The sequence below is a fragment of the Arvicola amphibius genome, chromosome 13 (genome assembly GCF_903992535.2).
Source record: "Arvicola amphibius chromosome 13, mArvAmp1.2, whole genome shotgun sequence".
Taxonomy (NCBI): Eukaryota; Metazoa; Chordata; class Mammalia; order Rodentia; family Cricetidae; genus Arvicola; species Arvicola amphibius.
The window spans coordinates 67,314,941-67,339,805 of NC_052059.1; the positions used below are offsets into that span (position 1 = coordinate 67,314,941).

Genomic DNA, 24,865 nt, shown 5'->3' on the forward strand with positions numbered 1-24,865 from the left:
CTACCCCCACCCCTTGTTGCTTTGGTAGTAGATGCACTCCATCAAAGTGAACACAACCCACCTGATCCCGGCCTTCCTGAGTGTGTCTGTCTGTCCGTCCGTCCATTCATCCGTCCTTTCTTCATTCCCTTATTGCACCGGTCAGGTTTCTAGGATCATGGCAGAAAATAATTGTCCCTACCTCTTAGTGTTATTTCAGTGTCATTTGTGAGACTCGAATGATTTTTTTTCAGTGCACAGGATGAACCCAGAATAGAATTAAATGAATCTGAATAAATAAAATGCTTTCTGGAGTATTTGGGTATTTGGAAGTATTGTAAGACTGTTAATTATTGCCAGTTTTGTTTCCTTTATAGTCCTCATGGTACTTATTATAGTTTCTAATATTTGATAAATGCTATTGACTCTGCCTTTCTTTTCTTTTTTAATATTTTGTAGTTTTCCTTAATATTAAAATACATTTTTTGATTGCATAATTCTTTATTAACATTGAATTTTCTTAATGCTAATGGGAAAGGAACAACAGCATCAGAGAGACATTGGATAATAAAAAAAAATCAGCCAGGGTATTTTGTAGATGGAGTGGCGGGGCTGCGTCCCGCCACCCGGCTAGTTTTACACCCGAAATAGTTATACGGAAACTGTATTCATTTAAATACTGCCTGGCCCATTAGTTTCAGCCTCTTATTGGCTACTTCTCACATCTTGCTTTAACCCATATTTAGTAATCTGTGTAGCACCACGAGGTGGTTGCTTACCAGGAGAGAGCTTAACCTGCGTCCGTCTTGGAGAGGAGAGGCATGGCGACTGACTATGGCTACTGCCTGAAGCATCTGCCTTCTCTCTTCCAGAATTCTGTTCTGTCTACTCCGCCTACCTAATTTTCTGTCCTAATAAAGGGCCAAGGCAGTTTCTTTATTAACCAATGAAAGTAACACATAGAAAGATGACTCTTCTCCATCAGTATTTCAAGGATGTGTTGACCTCACAATGAAAATGAGGAGATGTGCAAAGTTGGGGAAGGTTGGTGATACATTTTTGACAGAACCACATAAGCACTATTACCAGATTATCTGGTAAAGAAGTTTATAAGCATTTTATAAACAGATTACAGTTATATTTTCAGAACTGTTAGATGTTAACAGTAGTAACTTATCCAGTGGTAATGTTTTGCAGGGTCTCTCTGACCACCATGTATAGCAGAGTAACATCCACGTGAGGCAAGAAGGCATTTTGGTTCAAACTGCAAGAGTCTAACCCGAAGTAGTTTATTTTAGACATATTTAAGCACAGCACAGTCTGGTGAACTATTTCCTGGTGATAATTAATTCAGTCCATGTATACAATAAAACCTCTTGTTGGATTTTTTTCCCCTCACTTTTGCTTGCCCGTTAGTAGAAACTACTTTCATTAACACAGTAATAGAGGTGTTTTGCCAAAGACTCACCCTCTACCCTGCCTTGTATGAAGTTAGCCTGGATCTTCCTTTCATACGGTATCTGGTCTCTCTTTAGCCATGCCATGTGGAATGTATATGCCTGGGTCTAGGGTAAAGGACTAGGGACGTCACCTGTTTTGCTACACACTCCTTGACCAGTGGTAATGCTAACCTGGGGATCATCCAGAATTGGAAAGTCTTAACTTTTTCAGATCTAGGGGTCCTCTCTCTAGGGCTGTGGCCACCTTCTGATGGTGTAAGCTGCGTCTACTCTGGTTCCAATGCAAACCCCTGTCGTTTGATCCAGCAGTCTTAATTCTGGGCGTGTATCTAAAGGGGCCGAACCTGTTTTTGTGTCCCTTGCAGCATTAGTCACAGTAGGCAGTTTAAGGGAGTAACATCTGTCTGCACTGGTTTCAGGACGAGTGGTCATAAGTGAGCTGTGCAGAAAGGGCTAGATCTGCAATGATGAATACTTTACGCCTCCTGACCTCACCTCCCTTTTGAAACTTCTGTTGGAAAATCTCTTCTGCACCTCTTCCACCATTATCACACATTCCTGTGAGGGAAGAAAGGTTTTGTGGGGTTTTCATTTGTTCTTTGTTTTTGTTTTTGAGATAGTCTTACTATGTGGTCCTTGCTGGCCTCAAACTCAGAGAGATCCAGCAGTTCCTACCTCCTGAGACTGAAATTAAGGGCATGCACCACTATGCCTGAACAAAAAGTGTTGGAAAGAGCTCTGGTAGATAAGTAGGCATGGGATCCTGTCTGCCACCAGAGTGGTCATCAAAGAAGCCATACATAGATAATAGACAATCTGACAAGAAGGGGATACTTGCTTTCTGTCAGCCATGTTCTTGGTACAAACGCGATGAATACAACATTGATGGAGAAGAGTCAGGACTGTAAATAGCATGGAACAGCCTCCATATTTAGCTGAAAGGAGGGCTCTGTTCACAGAATGAAAGACCGCTGACCTCTGTCTCCATTTCTGGAAGCTGAAGCAGCAGGTGTGGAGAGACGCCCATGAATCTTTACTTTGAAAATAAACATCAGGTGATTCTTGCCAGGCACACTTGGGAAACATCACAGCATACTGCTTCTCAAGATTCTCTTCTGGGCACTGGGAATGTTTGCATCAGCCACACACCCCACATATGGAAAAGGAGCTCTCAGGTCTCGGGTCAGAACAAAGCAAGCTTTCCAGCTCAGTGGGTATGCTAGCTATTAATGTTCTAATGTCTGGAAATAGAGGAACCAGCTATGAAAGAAGTAAATGTTTGTTTGCTGGGCATGCATGCCTCATCCTTCTGTTTAAATAAGAGGTACATCTCAGTAACATCAGAGGAACAGGAACCTATAATGCCAGAAATGATTTTCTTCTGTGAGCCATTCCACAGTACAGAGACATTTTTCCTGTTTCTGGATTCCTTCAGGGAATGTCTTCTCAGGGTTCAATAATTGGCAGAAACCAGAAAACTCCAAACATTCAAGTTGTAGCCTCTTCCCTCCTCTAAGGGGACCATTTCTGCTTTTACTCTGGAGATGGGGGTTGGGACTAGAGTCAGTGAAAGAAGGTTTGCTAGCTGGGCTCAGTCATCACCACTGGGATGAGTAGTGGGGAATGGGTCACTGCTGGAGGTGAGATTTTAAGGAATAGTTTGAGGAATAGTTGTGTTAAATATAGTGAATTAAGAACTGCTAGTTGACCGTAATGCTTCGCAACACGTTGATTTCTGATGCCCTCGACCAGTGCAGGTTCTGCAGATAGAGCAGTAGAGCACAGGAGAGCGGATGGATGTAGAGATGCTGTAGAGGAGTTTGCTCAGGGAACGGGGAATGCTGGGTGTTGTCTGGAAGAATATGTGAAGCAGAGAAGAAGCTTAAAAGAAACAAGAAAGTGCTGATTGTGAAGAGGGAATGCATCCTGCAGGAATGGCTGCAGCAAGAGCTCTAAGCATGCAAGAGATGGGTAGAATCTAGTGGAAGGGAGATGTGGTTCTGTCATGGGAGTATGGAGAGTTCCTCTGTGGTAGTAGGAAGAGTCTAGGGAAATTCATAGACAGTTTGGGGAGAATATGGGCTTCCCTGCCCTCACCCTTTGTGAATGCTTATCCGTGGAGGTCAGAGGTTGATGTGTGTCTTTGCTTTTCTTTATAGTTTGAGACAAAGCCTCTGGCTCAGGGTTCTCAACCTGTGGGTTGTTGACTGTTTTGGTTTGCCCAAGACCATTGGAAATATCAAATATTTACATTATGATTCATAATTGTAGCAAAATTACTGTTATGAAGTAGCAATGAAAACAATTTTATGGTTGTGAGAGTTGCCACAACACGAGGAACTGTATTAAAGGGTCACAGCATTAGGAAGGGTGAGAACCACTGCTCTAGCTGAATCTGGAGCTCACTGATTCAGCTAGATGGGGTTGGTTAGAAGCCCTGGGGATCTTCTTTTGCCCAGTGGCCATGTCAGAAGAGCAGCAGCTGGCAATTGATTGCAGGTGTTTGATCCCACCAAAATGCAAGGCCCTAGTGGGTGATTCTTGGATAGCAAGGCCCCGAGGGTTTCAGCTCCAGAATGCCTCTTGCTACTGCTATGCATTTACATGTTTGCCACTGCCATTTTTCTCTGGTATCTGGCATGGTATGCATGGGTGTGGGGGATCCCCACTGCCTTTAATGTAGTGTGATTATCTCACGGAAATATTCTGTTCTACTGGGCATTTCTATTTCTACCTGTGGATTATTATGAAGATGATCTCCTCTTAAGCTGTTACGTTTACTTGAAGCAAGGGTTTTTATACCAATAATAGTGTTTTAGTTTTAAATAGAATTTTGATGATTGAGATTTTTAATAACATACAGTAAAGGACTGTGATAAAGGTCAGTTTATAGTGGAAATTGATATAGGTAAAGGCAGGATATGGTGTTGCCCTTGCCCTGATAAACCAAGGGCTACAGAGAATAAGGAAGTGTCATGCAGCTGGTACTTATGAATATTAATGATTAAGAAAAACAATTGTGTCTCAGAAGCTAGCTCGAGTTTTCTTAATCTTATGCAATCTTTTTTTTTTTTTAAAAGATTTATTATGTATTACAGTGTTCTGCCTGAATGCCTCAGAGGGAACCGATCTCATTATAGATTACTGTGAACACACCATGTGGTCTGCTGGGAATTAAACTCATCACCTCTGAAAGAGTAGCCAGTGTTGTCTTAAACCTTTAACCCATCTCTCAGCAAGTTCTCTTAATCTTAATGTTGGGAGATCTGTTCATGGTTTTCACTGTGCCATCATAGCTAAAACAAAGCTTTAAATACATGACTTCAGGTTAGGTTAAGGGATTTTTTTTAAAATGGCTTTGAGGTAGAAAATCTTGGGTAACAATTTAAATTTAGAAAAGGCACATAGTTGAGTGAGGGATTTGTTGAGGTCAAGAAACAAGAACAAACAAAGTCCTGTTATTATTAGCTGATGTGCCTTTCCTGCCTAGGATGGGTTGGTAGTCAAGGTGAGTAATTCCTTCTACCCATTTCTATCCTCAGTTTCCTGGTATAAAAACTATTGATGAGTGGTATACACCCTGAGGATTTGCGGTAGTAGAACAGACTGATTCTTTTCATATGTAAAAGTTTAGATTTGTGATTCTTTTAAGATTTTTTATAAGATTACCATTTGAGAAAAATAATAATAAACTAATTGATTCTTTCCTTGTAACCACAAATTATAGCCTGCCAGTAATAAAACTGACTGAGAAAAATACCTTGCTTACACTCTGTTAATTTATAACAAGTTGCTTGAACATGAATGTACGTGTGCTCTTGAGTATAATTTGTTTTTCACCTGTAATGCATAAAGGGATATGGAAACCATAATCATGTAAGGGATATGGAAAATATGTTGTTGTTTTTTTTACTTCCATTCATATAATCATTCACTTAAAAATAGAATGTAATCAATCACATTGTAATTTTTATGTTGTTTGAAAGATTTTGCGGGAGTATATAATCTAAAAGGAAAAATTAAGACTAGACAGGGATACATCTTGATAGATGTAAAAAAGGAAATAAAGAGATGAAAGAGATGTTAGAAAGAAGACTTGTCCTAAAGGGGTGTGTGTGTTGTGTGTGTGTGTGTGTGTTTCCCCTTTTCTGCCAGCCCCAAAGAGTTAAGTTTTACTACCTCAGGTAGAAAAGTTAATTGAGTGATTAGTCCACCACCAACTCTCTTCGATCCCTGAGCTGCTGATGGTGGCCCTCCTCTCTCTACCTTCCCAGTGCTGAGATTATAGGCACTCACTGCAATGCTTAGATTTTGTTCTTGTTTTATATGTGGGTTCTGAAGGATCAAATTTTGATTCTCATGCTTGTATGGCAGGCATTTTACCAACTGAGACATCTCTTCCAATCCCACTCCTTTTAAATATTGGGTCTGTTTTACCAACGAAGTAAAAATAAAATAGCGTACTGAAGTGGAAATGAAACCTCAGTTTGAGAGAAGGAAAATAAAAATGAAGTAGTCATTTAGGAGGTCTGGAAATAAAGAATGGTTTCTACATAAGCATGGCTGCTCACCCCTGTCCTCAGAGCACTGGGCTGCCACATAAGGCCAGAGTGGGCTCTGTAGCAAAACTGTCTCAGACATTCAAAACAAACAAGTAATAAAATTTAAAACAGGATGATTGCTAGACAGAAATAATATTTAATTGAAAACGAGACTCTTGGCTAACAGGTTTTGTTTATTTTTTGCCTTGCAGAGTTTACTTTCATGGGTGTAGGTACAGAATAGAGAGAATATTGAACTTAACTTGAACTATGTACTAGCCCATTAGGAATGGAAGCAGTTGTAAATATTGACCATGTAACCCAAACTTGATTAGGAGAGAAGCAAAGATGAGCATGCAGTGAACAGCTGCAGAAAGTTGTATTGTGGATTGTGTCATAGCAGTGAGTAGTAAAGGCAGTGTTGGTGTAGAGAAGGCCGAGAGCTGAGGATGAGGGTTTTGAAGGAATCATTCATATGCACGGTAACATCACCAAGGATTAAGACAGTTGTGCTGATGGGAGTGACAGAGTGAGATGAGGAGGCTGATTCTGGCTGCAGTGGCAGGTGTAACAAGGATGGTGGTGGTGTGTGCAGTAATCTGAAGTCAAGTCTGAGTGCTAAGGGTGTGTGTGCAATGTAAGGACTATGATGATTAATTTTCATGATCAGTGTGAGTGGATTGAGAATTCCCTAGAACACAAACCTTTGGATGCATCTGTGAGAGTCTCTAGAAAGATCTAACTGAGAGGAAAGATCAACTGTAAACATGGGACCTCCACCCCATGGGCCAGGGTCCTGGGCTGAAGGCGCAGGGAAAAGGAGAAAGCAAGCTGAACACAATTCCAGGTGCAGTGTGGTCAGCTACATCATGCTCCTGTTGCTATTCCCTTCCCACCACGACTGTATCCTCTTTGATCACGAGCCAAAACAGACTCTTCTTTCTTATGCTGCTTTTTGTGAGGTGCTTGGTCCCAGCAGTGGCAATAGTTGTTAGCACAGGACCAAGAATGAGAATAACATTAAACTTCTTAATTGCCACTCTTAAGAGAGATGGCTGAGATCTAGTCTCTAACCAGCCAATTGTATATTGTGTTGAGTGTAAAAGAATTAAGATTCTTTGAGAAGTACAGGGTGGGGGTGGGAGAGATGGCTCAGGGGTTGAGAGTACTGGCTGTTCTTCCAGAGGACCTGGGTTCAATTCTCAGTACCTACATGACAACTCACAACTGTCTGTACCCTCCTACTGAGGGGATCTGACACCCTCACATAGACATACATGCAGGCAAAACATCAGTGCACATAAAAAAGAGAGAGAGAGAGAGGTACAGGGTGATTGCAGTTGTGTATTTCATGTATCTTGTAGGATGGTGCTAGAGAAGGGAGAGAGGTAGTAACAATAAACAAGAAGGCAGGATTAACAGGCAGAGGACCCAATCCAAGACAACAAATAGGGGCCTCAGAATGGCAGCTGTGTACCAGATGATGATAGAATGGGCAGCGTGCTCTAACAAGCATCTCCAGGATGATGGGCTAGATAACATACCGGATACATTGGAAGACTTGACAGGGAAGCATGGCTGTGGAAAGGTTTAAAAACAGAGATGTCTAAAGCAAACATGAAGGAATAGTTACAACTGCAGTAGAAACAATGTGTCCATGCAAAGGAGAAGTAGTGTGTCCTTCTGCTCTCTATGGCTCATCTGTAGCTAAGGGGAACACTGAATAATATGTGATAAGAATTAGATCTATACAGAAGGCTTAAGGGAGTGTGAAGAATGGACATTTCTAGAGCTGGATTTCAGAAAAGAGGTGTAGTTTTTTATCTTCCACAGTGGGGCATCCACAAATAGACCAATAACTTTATCAGCCATTAATGCTTGTATGTCTGCATGTACATGTTGATACTAAGTATCGGGAAATAAGGGAATAGGAAGGACATTTATAGACTTCCAGATAAACACCAAAAGAAAAATTGAATTAGAAGTATCCTACCGTGAGTATTGGAGATGGGATAGAAAATAGGGGAATGGTTTTTCTTTTCTTAATATGCCTTCCTGAATTGTCTTATAAAATTCATAAATAATGTACCTATAAACGTATAAAATATAACATGAAACTTGTGAATTCACACAAACTTTCCACTAATAAAAAGAAACAGTCACACATTTTTATGTTACAAAGATATTCAAGGATAATCCATTTTCTGTGGTCTCAGTACCTTTATAAACTAGAATAAAATATACTTTAAATTTCTTTAAGACTTATTTTTATTTATGTGTCTATGTCTTGAGAGTATGCCACATATGTGGGTGTCTGGGAAGGCTAGGAGACGGTGTTGTTTCCGTCAGACCTGCAGTTACAAGCGACCCCACGTGGGTACTGGGGTATGGATTCAGGTCCTCTGGCAGAGCAGTAAGCTTTCTTATCTACTGAACCATCTTTCCTTTGTATTTTCCCTTAAATTTAATAGGTAATAAAAGGTTAGGCTAATGTTCAGAATAAAAGTTTACTTGGTATCACAAACTGACTCTCTCCCTATCTCCTCTTCAGAGCACAGAGCCGTCATGGAAGCCGCTTTTGTGTATGGGACCTCATATCAGTTTGCCTTGACCACAGAAGTTGCTCTTTTAGAGGATATTGGGTATGTAATGAGAAGCCCAGGTCAAAGGTTTGACTTTCTGTTTTTGACACATTTCGTGTTGCTCAGCCAGCATTTCCATCACTGTCGTGCCTTGGGTTTCTCTGTAGGAATCACACACATTTGTAAGTATTTAGGGAAGCCTGGACTGCCTTTATTACCCTGCTGTAACCCATGCTGTGGTATTACGTTGAGACAGTGGTGATTTGGGGTGAGTAACTGTATTAGAGTGTCACAGTGGCAACGGAAAGTATTCTAGGAATAGAACTGTAATGGTCACACGATGGTAAAATAACAGGCTCAGATTTAGCCTCTAGAGTCTTTTGACGGTTCTCTAAGTCACTTCGTCATAATAATCCTAATGTACTTAAGGCAGCTTTTGAACAGGATGTTTTACTTCTTTTTGTCTGATTCATAACTTATAGTTCTAGATAAAAGCCCACTTTTCAGTACTTTTCATGGGAGAGTGCCAATCTAAGGTAAAGTTTCTCCTTTTCTCACAAGAGGTAGCCAATGAAATTTAACAAGCAAGTGTAGCTTCAAAATTCTCTCCAAGAAAATGGATCCAAAGCAAGGCAAAATGCCATGACCTCTTGTGGTCGTGCCAGGGTTTCTCATGTGCCCTCCTGTGGGCCTCTCAGGACCTCATAGGCCTTTGCTCTTCTGCTTCTGCAGGTGTCGGGTTAACTACAGGAAAAGCAGACAGGTTCTCATAGAGTTGGAGTTGGTGCTAAAGTCTCTGTGTTCCCGCTGCTCAGTTCTTCATGGTGGATTCTCGATGTGTTTTCAGTCTGCTACTGAACTTCTCTTGTTTTCTGTGACATGCTCTTCTAAACTTCCAATAAACTCCCCATTGTCTGTTTTCTGTTAGTAGCAAACTAAGGACCCCTGATTAAAGTAGCTCTCTAGCTTTATTTTACTTTGGGGCTCTTGATAAAAGTGCAACCCTAAGTAGGATGTGCTCAGCACTTTGCTTCAGCAGTGGTTAACAAGAGGTCCAGAGTTAGCCCTCGGAAGCTGTGCACTTTCTTAGAGTCTTAGCGACACAGCGGTTGTTTTCCTTTGACATGTACTCTTATCCTACCTTCCAGCGAAGATGTCACGTGCCTCCCCTCCTGTGTGAGCTCTGTGATCTTACCCCTCCTTCCCTTTCTTCTCCTTCCTAACTTGAGGCAGAATGAAATTTTTTTTGTTCTTCTACAATCTTATATATTATAGTTTATAAAGTTAGTTTTAGTTGTTCTCCTAAAGCATCTCTTTTTGCTTAAGCCCTTAATGGCATCGCATAATCTTATTAGTCTTTACTGTTGACCATAGAGCTTTTTTTTGTTCATTTTTTTAGATTAAACTTAATTACAATATTTCTCCCTTCCCTGTCCTTCCTCTAAACCCTCCCATCTACCTTCCCACTCTCCTTCAAATTTATGGTCTCTTTTTTCACTGTTAGTGTATATATGTACTTGTGTATATATATTCCTAAATATATATAACCTTAGGGTTACACCGTTTATTCTGGTTATTGATGTAATTCATGGGCATTGTAGTTGGGTAGGATTGTTGGTTCCCTCTTTCCTTTGAAAGCCTCCTGGTACCATGAAAACTAATCCTCAGAGAGGGGCTGTTCAGGTTCATTTCAGTCTCTGGGCACTGTTTCTGAAGTAGCATAGAGCTTTAACAAGAGTTATTAGGTAACTATTTATGGTTGTTTCACTTATCACTGGCTCTATTAGGAATCACATAGTAATTAAATTAGAAATCAGTGACTACTCAGTTGACATATAAAAATAAAGTATTGTAGTATTTTACAGAACTCCATTAGTAATATATGGAGATTTTTAAAATGCTGTTTTACATTACCAGGAAGTCTCGTGCAATACATAGATTAATAGGAATGGGTTAATTTAAGATATAAGAGGTAGCTAGAAATACGCCTGAGCCGTTGGCCAAACAGTGTTGTAAAAAAAAAATGCTGTTTTAATTTTGGCAAAACTTAATCTTCACTGTAAGTTTAAGTCCTCATATTGAAATAATGCCAGAACTAAAATTATGAATTGTATTTGCTAGTTTTGTACTTTTGAGATACAAATACAGACTCCCACAGCTATCACATGGTTTCTATCTTAAGGCATAGTTTAGCTAAAGTTTATTTAAAACAGTTTTGGTTTTAAATTAAACTTAGAAAATTTATATTACAAAGCTTCATTTAGCATAGCTCTAGGAGGGCAGCTGTATTTAAAGATAATCTCATCTGTGAGTCTTTTATTGAAACCTCTAACCCAATCTAGATGTTAATGTATAAAAGTTCAGTTATTAAGGTTAATTTTCTGAAATATTTTCTCTCTTGTTTTGTCCAAGTTGATTTTATTTTTAAAGTTAATTCTTAGGTTTTTATTAAGACAGTAATTGAATGCATGAGAGTTAAGAAATTTGTTAGTAAGTCCTTTCGGATTGTAAGAGGATCGATCACACATTGAATTTCTGTGTCTCTTTGTGGTGTTCAATTGCAGCTCTGAGGATATAGGGCGTGCACATCTTTACTTTTGCCATTGTGAGCTGGCCTTGGATTTGACCGAGCGCTGCAGAAGAACACTAATGGAACAGCCGTTGACCACACTGAATATTCACATATTTGTTAAGACAATGAAAGCACCTCTGTTGGTATGTGTTTCATTTTACTCTTCAGATTTTCTCACATGAAATTTAGTAAGTTTTGATCCATAGATAAGTGTTTATATTCATGACTATATTTTGATCTCTTTTCTTTGGACACAGCATTTTTATTTCCCAGCTTTTGAGAGTCATTTCTTGCTAAATGTAGACTATAGACTGTTTATAAAGTAGTATTTTTTTTTTTTTTGATTTTTCGAGACAGGGTTTCCCTGTAGTTTCTAGAGCCTGTCCTGGACCTAGCTCTTGTAGACCAGGCTGGTCTCGAACTCACAGAGATCCGCCTGCCTCTGCCTCCCGAGTGCTGGGATTAAAGGCGTGCGCCACCACCGCCCGGCTTAAAGTAGTATTTTTATGTCTCGATTAGTTGCATCAGAATCCCTACAGATAACGCACCAGTGGTAACGCTGTGTGATGGCTGTAAGGAGTGCAGATACGTGGTGAGTGTCCAGAGAACAGAGCAGTCGTGCTTGAGACGAGCCCTCCTTTGTGAATGACTTAGATATTCTTTAAAAAGTTGGTAGCTGGAAATCTTTAATAAAAAAAAAAAAAAGAAAAAAAAAAGTTGGTAGCTATTGCAGCCATGGGCCTATTGTGTCTCACTTTGCTTACTTAGCATTAGCCTTCAAGAATTCTAGAGCCACATTTAATGATGGTGATCAGCACTTTCTCTGAAACATTAAAGGCCTATATTAACTATATAGATAAACCTTCAGTAGATGTTCTCACATGATACATCTTAAAAAATGGTTCATGTGTTTTACAAATAATCTGGATAGCACCACAAAGTGTAAGTTAAAAAATACAGGTTGCCCCATCTCGTCCCTCAGACAGTGAATATCCAGTGATACCACTTATATTATCACTGTGCCTTATGCAGATGGAGTGTGGGTGGCTCAGTGGGCAAACAAGTGTCATCTTGTAGTGAGAAGGACTGTCTTTAGATCTTACATGGATTTAACACAAGAAGAAGCTGATAAGCATCTAAAGGGATTATTCTTCTTAGGAATGTTTCACCGTTATAAAGTGCTGAGTTATGAAAACACTAATAAATTAAAGAGTAAGTTTTTAAAACGCTGATATTTTCATTTTAGGTAGAAGGGGGTATTTGTTTTTGCTTTGAAAGATGGGAAAATTAACTTCATATATTTATTTTCAAGTATATTCTGAGCCTTTCGAATTTTGTTAATATTTTTCTTTTCTCACTGTTAAAACACACACACACACACACACACACACACACACACACACATTTCTAGTCTACTCTGTAGTCATAATTCCAACCTTTTCAAAAGCCAGGCTTCATATTTAATGGACTAGAGCTAGCCAACTTCACTTTCTCTGGCTTAATCCTTAAGCTCTTTATTTAAATAACTTCCTTCATTTGGATCTTTGTTGTGAAGACGGTTCTGGTTTGTTTTTTGTTGTTGCTGAGACCAGGTCTTATTGTGTAGCTGGATTTGAACTTGCTGTGTAGCCCAAGCTGGCATCCAACTCATCATCGCACCTCACTTTCCACATGTACAGTTTAAGAAAACAAATTAAAAGAAAGTAAGTAATGGATCTCTTTCTTTGACAAAGAATGGCAGATATATCTTGCATCCATAGGGTTTGTTTTGGTGTCCCAGTTGAGGAACAGGAGAAGGGAGGGGACAGTTCACCCCCCCACCCCAAGTTCTTCACCATTTCTCTCCAGCCTTGTTTTTTTAATCTTCAGTCGGGTACTAAGAATTCTCTGAATTTTGGGCCAGCAAGATGCTGTCAGGCACCAAGCCTCATGACTTAGTTCAACCCTGGGACCCCATCCGTACACATACACAAAGTAAAAGTGCAAATAAGTGAGAACTCCAGGTTTTTGTTTACCTACCCATAGGGGGCAGAATAACGTTAAACAATAAAAGTGTTGCTTTTCTTCTTGATTGTCTATCTTGGAGTTGTCCCCTTTTTCTAGTTTCTACTCCATGAATTTTCTTTTGCTGTTTTTAAAAACTATGTTTAGGTAGACACTCAGGGAGGAGATTCTGATTTTATTTCATTTTATGACAGGAAGTATACAATACTAAATTTGAAATGGAAAAAAAAACCCAATTTTGAAGACTTCATAGTGAGTTGGGAATAGATTCAGTGTGGCTGCACCTGAAAGCATGATACACATAAAGTCAAGGGTAACGTATTCTCTCTGGAACCGTGGAGTACAGCTGGCTCTGCTGGGCAAAAGGAATAGTAAATCACTAGGGTTTGGGGAGTATTTCTTTCAAAACTCTCACAACGTGATGGATAGGCATCTCATTTTTTAGTTTAAATTCTTTTGTTCCCCCTGGACTTCTAAGGAACTGTGGATTCTGAATCTTAGTTAGAGACTAGAGGCCCAATACCTGGCAGCATGAAGCCAGGAGAGGGCTGAGTGCAGAACTGAAGGGAGTGGGGAGTTAGAGCTAGAATAGGAAACCAGGCTTGGCCCAGTGTTTCTGGAAATGTTTTCAAAAGCCAAGCAGATCAGGCTGGCAGCCTTCCTGTAGAGGAGGACCAGCTAAGAGCAGGGAGCTCAGGGGACTCTTAGAAGTGGGCAAGGGCTGATGTCTTAACCTTTTGGGATAAGGAGATGTTAGAGATCTGATCTGATTTGGTCACCTCTAACTTAGGATTTGGCCTTATTAGTATTCAAGGTTGTATCTTGTTTTTAATGAATATCCTTGAGGTTATAAAACAAAACAAAATCAAAGCCTTTTTTATAGGAAACAGCCTATAGGCCAAAATTGAGTGTGACAAGAATATGCTTTTTGGCGGCATGGCAAGAGGTAGGGAGCCACTGGGGTTACTACAGATTCTATAACCTGTGAGACACACCATTAGTTGATCTGAAGGACTCATTTGTAGTTTGTTCTTATTATGTAGCCCCAGCCATGGTCATTTTTTTTAGAAATTAATTGAGATAAGGTCTTACAGTATGTAGCCCTATAATATGACTGCCTAGAACTTACTCTGTAGATCAGGATGGACTGAAACACACAGAAATCTACCAGCCTCTGCCTCTGGAGTATTGGGATTAAAGAGGTGTACTACCAGCACACCCAGTCTCCCCGGTCACTGTATACCAGTGGTTTTCAACTTGTGGGTTGTGACCCCGTTGGAGGTAGAAATCTTTTCACAGGGTTTGCTTATGGCCATAGGAAATATCAGATATTTACATTGTGATTCATAGTAGTAGCTGAATTATAGTTATGAAGTAGCAACAAAAATAACTTAATGTTGGGGGATCCCCACATCATGAGAAACTGTTAACACAGAATTGGGAAGGTTGAGAACCACTGTTCTACAGTGTTCTTCTGTATTAGTTACACATCAGTCATACTACATGCCTTTGAGGTATGGTACATTGGGTTTTGCATAGTAGCCTGGCCTTAGGTGTTTGAGAGCTGAATAACTTGGTGTGTTTGCATTATATTTTGAGCAAGCAAAAGTATAAAGTAAGACTCAAACTTTTGTGTGAATAGTATATGTCATAATTACGGTTTCTGTTGCTGTGAAGAGACACCATGACCATGGCTACTCTTAAAAAGGAAAGCACTTAATTGGGGCTAACTTACAGTTTCAGAGGTTTAGTTCATTATTGTCATAGCAGTACATGATAGTGTGCATACAGACATGGTGCTGGAGAAGGAACTCAGTTTTACATCTTAATCTGCAGGCAACAGCAAGTGAACTGAGTGCCATACTGTGTGTAGTTTGAATATTGGAGACCTCAAAGCCTGTCTCTATAGTGACACACCTCCTTTAACAAGGCCACATGAACTCCAGCAAAGCCACACCTCCTAATAGTGCTATTTCTTTTGGAGGCCATTTTCTTTCAAACCACTCAATGTGATAGTATTTCACTTCCAACCCTATGAAAATTGATTCAGGTTGGTGCTTTTATACATGTTCATCTCTCTCTATTTTTAAAGGTAGATGGAACTTGGATATGTTCCATGAATACAGCCTAACAATTGGGGTGTGTATGTATGTTTTAGATGGAACCTGGCTATGTGGATCAGGTTGACATAGGACTTGCCAGTAGCACAGGATGTTCTTAAATGTTGGGCAGTCCTTTGACTCCCAAGTTCCAGGATTACAGGCATGTTCCACCACACCTGGCCATCACTGTATCTAGATTTTTGTTCTTTTAATCAACTTAAACTACGAATATTGACTGTAAATTTATATATGTTTTCAATCTCAAGTGGATTGAGATTCTACCAGATACAAAGTTACCTCAGACCTATTTCTTTTTGCTTTTTGTTTGTTTGTTTGTTTTGGAGACAAAGTCTTTGTAGCCCTGGTTGCTCTGGAACTCACTCTGTAGACCAGGCTGGCTTTGAACTCACAGAGATCCACCTGCCTCTGCCTCTGGCATTTGGGATTAAAGGTATGTGCTACTATTGCTGGACTCCAGTGACATTTTGGGAAAGTAAAAAAAATAGTAAAAGTAGATATATATGCTTATAGTGTTCATTTTTCCTGAATAGTATTTTAATTTTTGTTTATATATTGAAGTCTAAGACAGGTAAATTATACTTTTGTTTACTTCACTTCCTAGGGACTAATTTGGTAGTATACAGTTTAATTTACATTTTTAAATATTTTAAAATGTATTTTTAAATACATTTGCGTGTGTGTTTGTATATGTGTGTATGTTGGAGGGGTATGCATGCACATACTAACATACCATGGTTGCATGTGAAAGAGGATAATTTGTGAAAGTCAGTTCGATCTTTATGTTGAATTAATGCCATATAGTAAGGATGTTTTGCTTTTTTTTTTTTCTAAATGGAGATGGAAGTATCTGAAGATCCTCAGCAAGTTTCAACCATTCATCTACAACTAGGGTTACCGCTGGTATTTATTATCAGCCGACAAGCTACATACAAAGCTGATCGAAGAACTGCAGAATGGGTGGCATGGCGTCTTCTGGGGAAAGCCGGGGTTTTGCTCTTGTCAAGGTATTGCACATTGAGTGTTAATGATGCCTTCAATGTAGTTTTCCTTATTTTTAATATTGCAATCTAATCACAAAAATCCCTTTAAACCTAACAGCGTTTATTATAGTCAGGACTACTCCTGAGCTGAAGACTATACACTGATTACTAGCCTAAGACTAGAAAATCCAGCTGGTATTTATACATGAAATCTCTCAGTCTCACTCATCTGTTCACAGTCATGTTTAGAGTCAGAACATACAGTTCTGTTTTAGATTGACATCCTAGGTGGTTTCTGCTGTAGGTTATGCTCTTGTATAGTGTAAAGATTTATCACTCATATTAGTTTAATAAAATGCTGATTGGCCAGTAGCCAGACAGGAAGTATAGGCAAGGAGACCAGACTAGAAGAATTCTGGGAAGAGGAAAAGAAGAGTCAGATGCAGCCAGATGCAAAGGAAGCAAGATGAGAATACCTCACTGACGAAAGGTGGCTAAACATAGAACCATGTGGCTAAACATAGATAAGAATTATGGGTTAATTCACATTGTAAGAGCTAGTTAATAATATTAGTCTGAGCTAATAGGTCAAACAGTTCATACTTAATATAAGCCTCCGTGTATTTCTTTGGGACTGAATGACTATGGGACTTCTGTTTAGGTGTTTCTTCAGATTAGTGAATAAGAAATTTATTTTCATTTTTAAAAGAGACTCCGTGGATATGAACATTCCTCAGCATGCTAATGTGGCCTTCAGAAGAGCAGAGAAGGTTAGTCACTTTACACACTGGTCTATAATGCTACCTCTTTTAACTAAAGCAATCCATATGGACTAAAGTAATGAATGTTTATTATTGAAAAGATCTTTAAAGTATCATTCTTTAAATGAATAATTGCTGGTTTATTTTCTAATGTGTCAGTCTCTTTTCTTATGTTCACACACACACACATAGACACATAACTTTTTCTAAAAGCATAGCTGACCTTTAACTAAAATTATATTTAATTATTTTATCTTATGTAATGTTTTAAATATCACTGATTCCTTCCTCTGGCAAAATTTATGGAGGCAAAATTTGCCAAAGAAAATGAGATTTGTTTTATTAATTAATTAATTAATTAATTATTTTTTTTGGAATGGGAGTCTCTACTATGTAGTTCAGACTGACCCTTAGCTTGGAGTCTCTGTCTCAGCCTCCCGTGTGCTATGCATGCTAGAGTTACTTGTGTACATTATACCACAAACCCGTGTGAGTGTTATTCAGGTATTATGATACCTGCTGAGGCCAGAGGACAACTTGTTGTCCTCCTTGTACTGTGTGGGCTCCCAGAATTGAACTCAGGTCTTCAGGCTTGGTAGCAAGTGCCTTTCTTAAATACCTGGGAGTAAAGAATAATTTTATCTTTATAGTTAGATGAAAATTGAATTTATAGAGGAAGTCTCTTAAAAGAAATGTACAATTAACCAATTTTGATTGGTTTTATTTGTAAGAAAAGTATTGTATATTCAAATTCCTCCTCTTTTATCTTGAGATATAGAACCTGTAATTCTTTTGTAAGAATTTTCACAGACACTAGTCTTAATTTAAAGCAAGTGAGGATTTCATTTTCTCTTTTTGCCTCCTTTAGGAGGGCATCTGTCTTTAGCTGAAGCACACATTGGATGCTTTTCTCTTTGTAGTAATTGTGGCATTTATTTCCGTTTTTCTTTTTGTTGTTGTTGTTTGTTTAATTTTAAAACTGAAGTTTAGAGTTTTGGTTTTAGTTCCAGGGAAGTAAAATATTTTATATGAAAATGCTTTGTTATGTATTAGAGATCAAGGTAATGTGTGATAACAAACACTAGAAGGGTGTGGGAAAGAGAAGCCCATACAGTGACTGCAGGAGTGTGCATTGGCACAGCCGTTGTCTAAATCAGTGTAAAAGGTCCTCAAGAAACTCAAGAAATAGCCTGATATAGGCCTGGGAAAGGGATCAGAAGGTGTAATGCTTGCTGGCTGGACAAATGTGATAGCCTGAATGTGGATCTTCAGAACCCATGGAAAACGTTCCTCACTAGTGAGTGTCTAACCACAGACACTGATGAAAAAGCCCTCTGATGAGAAGGGAAGTGGAGGCAGGAGAAACCATAGAAGTTTGAAGGACAGCTAGTTTGATTGGACAACAGAGATGTCCAGCAAGGGTGGAAAGGGAGGACACAAAAGGTTGTCTTCTGACCTCCGTGCCTGTGATATGCCACACCACAGCCTCATTCACAGGCCCATATAGGCCTTGTGTTAGTTAGCGTTGCTAATACTGTTATGAAACACTGTGACCAAAAACAACTTGGGGAGGAAAGAATTTATTTGACTCACACTTCCACATCAGTTCTTCATTGGAAGAAGTCAGGACAGGAACTCAAAACAGGTTAGGAACTTGGAAACAGATGATACAGAAGCCTTGGAGGGGTGCTGCTTACTGGCTTGTTCCTCATGGCTTGCTCACCCTGCGTGCTCTCTCTCTCTCTCTTATATATTCATATATATATACATATATATATATTCTCATGTGTATATATCTCAATATGTATATATGAACACACACTATATATATAGTTTTGTTGTTGTTGTTGTTGTTGTTTTTTCTGAGGCAGCATTTCTCTGTATAACTGCCTTAACTGTCTTGAAATTCACTCTGTAGACCAGGCTGGCCTCAAACTCACAGAGATCCTCTGGTCTCCGCCTTGGGAGTACTGGGATTAAAGGCATGCACCACCACTGCTAGGCTCAGCCTGCTTTCTTATAGATCCCAGGACCATCAGCCCTGGGGTGCCACCACCTACAATGGGCTGGGTCTTCCTCCATCAATCACTAATTAGAAAAATGCCCTATAGCCTTGCCTACTTAAAGTTTGATCTTCTGGAGGCATTTTCTCAATTCAAGTTCCCTGCTCTTAGATGACACGGTAGTTTATGTGAAGTTAGCGTAAAACTACCCAGCACTAATGTCATTCACACTGCTGAACATGTGCATGTGTACACACCCTTCATACACACACATGTGTAAATACGTCATACACAAAAGAAATACAGGGGCAAGAGAGCCCATTGGTGAAGAGGGCTTGCTGCTTTTGCACGGGACTGAAGTTCTATTCTTGCACCCACAGCCACTTGTATTCCAACTTCAAGGAATCTGATGTTTTGGTTCAGCCACTATAGCACCTGCACTCATGTGCACACACCTGCGCGCGCACACACACACACACACACACACACACACACACACAATTTAAGAATAAGTCTTTAAAACTATCTAAAATAAAACTGCCATATGATCCAACTATATCACTCTTGGGCATCTAACTGAAGGATTCTTAAGTCAGCAGACCACAAGGATATTGTACATTCGTTCTTATTACTTCACTATCCATAATAACTAGAAAATGGGATCAGCCTAATGTCCATTAGCAGATGAAATAGATAAACAGTGTAGTCCATCTGCACAGTAGAATTTTTGCAGCAGTGAAAAGAATGAAATCATGACAGTTTCAGGAAAGTGATAGGAATACTAGAACTCATTATGTTAAGTGAAATAAAACAGACTCGGAAGGATAAATACTGCATGTTTATATGCATGTGAAGAACCTAGGTGAGTGTGTGTGTGTGTGTGTGTGTGTGTGTGTGTGAAGAGTCAGGAAACTGGAAAGGAGACCATGAGAAGGGAGGAGGGAAAAGGGAAGGACCACACATGCCAAAAGCAACAGGGGTACTGTTTAGCAGGAGTCAGTAGACCAGCAAAGAGGGTGCAAGAAGATTGGGGAGGTGTCAGAGGGGGAAGAGATAAACACAAAATATATTGACACATTTGGAAATGTCATAATGACACCTGCCACTTTATATGCTAACTTGAAAAATTAAATAACATTTTTTTAGGAAGTGCCTGTGGAATTTCTGTCATTAAATGATGCTGATTTAATAGTTTCCCATGTGAAAAATAATATGCACATTGAAGAAATCCAGGAAGATGAAGATGGAGATGAGGAGGGCCCAGATCTGGGTAAGATCTGCAAGACCATCCTTCCTGCTCTCCCCTCCCCCAGTGCAGCAGTGAAATGCCAAGTAGATGAGCAGCTTTACTGTCGTGATCTCCTTCAGGATCTGGGAGGGAATCTGGGAGGGTGACTTGGAGTCACTGGTGACCAGTGAGCAGATGAAAGAGGCGTTCTTTTGTACTTCAGTGCACACCTCTACTGCTTACACCAGGCTTCCGGCTTCCCACATTTTTGCTTTTGTCACCCACAGTCAGTTCTCACCCACTGGGCTGGCTGCCTCTGACAGTTCCACAAAAAGCAATGGTGTGTTTCATTTTTATTGTTCGTCCTAGGAAATGAGATTGTAATTAACATTGTGTTTGTAGTTGTAATACATCTGGTTGTCAGCATTATTAGTAATGAATTTCAGTAATATTTTACTATTTATCAGTCACTTTTGACTTTTATTCTCATGGCTGACTTGGCTTTCTTTGATTAATAATCAAGTCCTTTGAGAGAGCTAACCTTACCTTTGATTTATAAAGAATCTGTTTCCACAATTATGTGACTTGCCCGACATCACACCAGCATCACAATGGTGTAGTCTGGCCTAGAACTTAAGTATCTGACACAAGATTTATTTGCTATCATTATCATTCCTATTATTTTTGTGACATTAATCTTACTCTGTAATTGCTTATTTACCTTTTTCTGTGCTGAACTACAGACCGCTGAATCAGGGCTCATGTCTTGTTTCTGTGTCCCACTAATGAGTATTTGAATGCTCTGTGTATAGCTAATCATCACAGAATCTCCACTGTGCTCCCCTTGAGGTGTTCCTATTCTGATCAGCATTACTTGCTTGCTGGTTTGAGCTGAGCCCTGGTTCTCTTCTGGTGTGTAGAGTGGAGTGTCTGTTTCCTCCCCAGATTTCTTCTAAATTTAAATCATTTGTCCTGAGTTCTGCTCTCCTTGGTGTGGGACAATTGTCTGCATTCTGTCAATTATATTTTAAATAAACACTGATTGGTCAGTAGCCAGGCAGGAAGTATAGGCGGGACAACCAGACAGGAAGTAGAGGCAGGTCAGTGAGAACAGGAGAATTCTGGGAAGAGGAAAGCTTGGCCCGCAGTCCTGGTCCAGCCACAGAAGAAGCAAGATGTGACTGCCCCACAGAATAAGGTACCGAGCCACTTGGCTAACACAGATAAGAATAATGGGCTAATATATGTTATAAGAGTTAATAAGAAGCCGGAGCTGATGGGCCAATCAGTTTATAACTAATGTAGACCTCTTTGTGATTTCTTTGGGACTTAACAGATGTGGAAGCCGGGCAGGACAGAAACCTCAGTCAACACCTCTTGCTTCCTGCTCTATTCCACTTGTCAGAGTTAGGGCACCTGCTCCTGTCTAGGTTTAGTGGGATTCCTCTTCTCAGTGGCAATTGCTTGTTTTAAGAGTTCCTTGTGGAAGTCATGTGCCCTCTTTCCTCCTTCTGTCTGCTCCAGATTGTCTCCTATGGAGCTGCTTTCCTTAGGATCTGCTGTCTTGCCCCTAGTGGTGGTTGTTGTTGTTTTGGGTGCGGGAGAGGCAGATGAACTTTTTCCATTTTAACCTCCTACTGTATGTAATCTGTATTGGCCTTTGGTATTGCATAGTGTCGTGCCTATACACATAGTCTCCTCTCCAGTTTGAATCATCCCATTGACAGTGAAGTAGAAAAGGGTTTTAGGAAAGAATTAATCACAGTGCAGTTTAAGAGACAAGTACCTCCCAAAAGAAGTGGCCAGAGTGTGATTAAAATGGACAGTCCTGGGTTCCATAAAAAGGCAGCACACAGGAAAGGGAAAAATGTATAAGTAGCGTATAGTACACAAGAACCCTTAATAGTTTTGTTATTGAGAGTAATTTTTTGGTGCCATGGGAGGAGGGCAGCTCTTAAAGGAAGTCAGTGTACATTTAGGCTTTTAGGGTTTCCTAATCCAGAATTCTTGGCTCACTTTTCTGCCTACAGTTCAAACTGTTTAGTCTGGAGTCGCTCTTGATAGGCAGCCTTCACAGTTCCGTTGCGCTAGTCCTCTCCTCTTGGTGCCCGAGTGTGACAAGCACTTCTGTATCTCACAGCCTTCACGTCATTGCTCACTTCTAAAGCACTCTTCTTATTCCTTGCCTGGTAGACTTTTACCTATAAACTGGTCAGAATTTGTGATTATATCTTTATTCGTTGATGAGTTTATTACCCTGCATGTCCATTGGTAGTAGTGCCGTGTGGTTGAAGGTGAGTCTTTTAGCCATTTATCCTAGTTTATCACCATGCTTGCACGTTGTAGGCTACAAATAAGTAAAAAGTAAAATGTGGTAGACTCCTTTAGAGTTCTAAATTAATAGTGATTAGAAACAAAATTGCCATATTCCCATTGTTTGTAGAATAAAATTAAATGAATGTTCCAGGAATTGACCAGTTTTGAGATTTCTGGGTCAAAGCATCCTGGAGTCATTAAGCTATAACTAGGCAGCTGAGAACTTTCCTAAACATCATTATACTGTTTAGATAACATGGATTCAGAAATTTGTATAAAGTGCACTTTTCCTACGAGAACTCTTGGCATTTTGAATATTTAATTATGTAATATATATGTAAATTAACCTCTCTTTAAATCATTTTAGCTATTCAAGATGATGAAGTGGCGGAGACTGTTTACAGAGATAGGAAGAGACCATTATCTTTGGAGCTAACAGTGGAGTTAACACAGGAAACATTTAACTCAACAGTCATGACTTCAGACAGCATAGTGCTCTTCTATGCTACTTGTAAGTATGCTCTTTGAAAGGGCATATTACATATGAAAACCCTTAGTTGATGGGTTTTACGCTTGCTTTCTATATATTATACATTCTAAAATGGCATACTTTTCATGTCTCAGGTAGAGTGCACACATTGAAGCATTTACTTTTGATTCTAAAGAATAAAACTGATCATCTCTTTTTGTAGGTATATAATTTGCAAAATGAAGGTTAATAAGATTAAGCTAGAAATTCACCTAGTTACTTTTGACAGCTAGTATGATTGAATGTAACTATTTTAAAATATCAACATTTTTTAGTAGTAGAGGAAATCTCTTACCTTTAAGTACTAGCTATTTCACTGTATATATGAAAATGAGCTGCATTTGAAATCTGTATAAGAGGTTGAATAATATTGAGTATTCTGTAGTATGATTATTTGTCACTTGGAAATGCTAGTTTTGATAATTTTCCTAAATCTCTACACGTGTTTATGTGTGTGATGTAAGGATGGGTGCTCCCTAAATAAGCATGTCCTAATGTCTGTTGAATGTTCTGATTTTATTGCAGGGCATGCAGTATCCATGGCATTTCTGCAGTCCTATATTGATGTGGCAATTAAATTGAAAGGTATTATCCAGTGATATGCATACTTATTTTTTGATCTGAATATGAAACTTTTTATAAAACTGTCTTAAAGATACAAACCCAAGCAGACCACACATAAAGCTTCAGATTGTGGCCCTGATTTGAAGAGTGAATCAAGAGGGACAGTGGTGGCGCCTGCACCACCTCTTCTATCCTTCAGGATGTTTTCAATGTGAAGCTGGAAATTGCCATTTCAAGGTCTGTAAAGAACTGTGTTGGAATCTGTAGATTGCTTCTGGTATTGTGATCATTTTTAACTGTAAACCCATGAGCGTGGGAGATCTTTCCATCTTCTGATATCTTATTTGATTTCTTTCTCCAATGTCTCAAAGATTTTAATCACACAAGTCTTTCATTTGCTTGGCTAGAGTTCCCTGAAGATATTTTATATTATTTGAGGCTATCGTAAAGGATGTTGTTTTCCTGATTTCTTTCTGAGTCCCTTTGTCATTTGTATATAGGAATCCTATTGATTTTGGGGAGTTAATTTTGTTTTCTTCTGCTTTGCTGAAAATGTTTCCTGGTAGAGTTTTTAGGATCACGCATATATACTATGATATTGTCTACAAATAAAGATATCTTGACTTCTTCCCTTCCTGTTTGTGTCCCCTTGATCTCCTTTGGTTGTCTTACTGCTCTAGCTAAGACTTCAAGTGTTATATTGCACTGCATAGGTATGAAAAGAATGGACAACTTTGTCTTATTCCTGATTTTAGTGGAAGCACTTTGAGTTTTTCTTTAAGTTGATGGGCTTGCTCTAAGTTGCCTTTATTATGTTGAGGTATATCCCCTGTGTTCCTAATCTCCCCAGGACTTTTATCATGAAGGGGTGTTGAATTTTGTCAAAGGCCTTTTCTGTATCGAATGTGATGTTTATCTGGTAGCTTAGTTTAGCGATTTACATAGCTGACCCATTCCTTCATCTTTGGGATGAAGCTTACTCAATCATGGTAGACAGTCTTTTTGATGTGTTCTTGGACTTGATTTGCTAATATTTTATTGAGAATTTTTGTATCTATGTTTATAATGGAAATTTGTCTATAATTGTATTTGCTTTTTTTTAAAAAAATGTAGCTAAGCTATTAGGATGACTGTAGCACCTTCAAAAAATTGGGGAGTGTTCCTTCTGTTTCTATTTTGTGTTATAACTTGAGGAGTATTGGCATTAACTCTCCAAAAGTCTT

The 24,865-nt window shown here is 39.2% G+C and overlaps 1 protein-coding gene across 5 annotated transcripts in view; it reads left to right on the forward strand.

Moving 5' to 3' along the window:
* Positions 1–24,865, forward strand: part of Txndc16 (thioredoxin domain containing 16) — an 87,372-nt gene that overhangs the window by 32,405 nt on the left and 30,102 nt on the right. For all 5 annotated transcript variants that reach the window (XM_038310194.1, XM_038310196.1, XM_038310198.1 and 2 more), the window contains 7 exons: positions 8,532–8,622; positions 11,127–11,277; positions 16,099–16,265; positions 16,951–17,011; positions 20,152–20,275; positions 22,917–23,060; positions 23,604–23,663. In XM_038310194.1, coding sequence (XP_038166122.1) covers positions 8,532–8,622; positions 11,127–11,277; positions 16,099–16,265; positions 16,951–17,011; positions 20,152–20,275; positions 22,917–23,060; positions 23,604–23,663 — 798 coding nt within the window. The remainder of the gene's footprint in view (positions 1–8,531; positions 8,623–11,126; positions 11,278–16,098; positions 16,266–16,950; positions 17,012–20,151; positions 20,276–22,916; positions 23,061–23,603; positions 23,664–24,865) is intronic.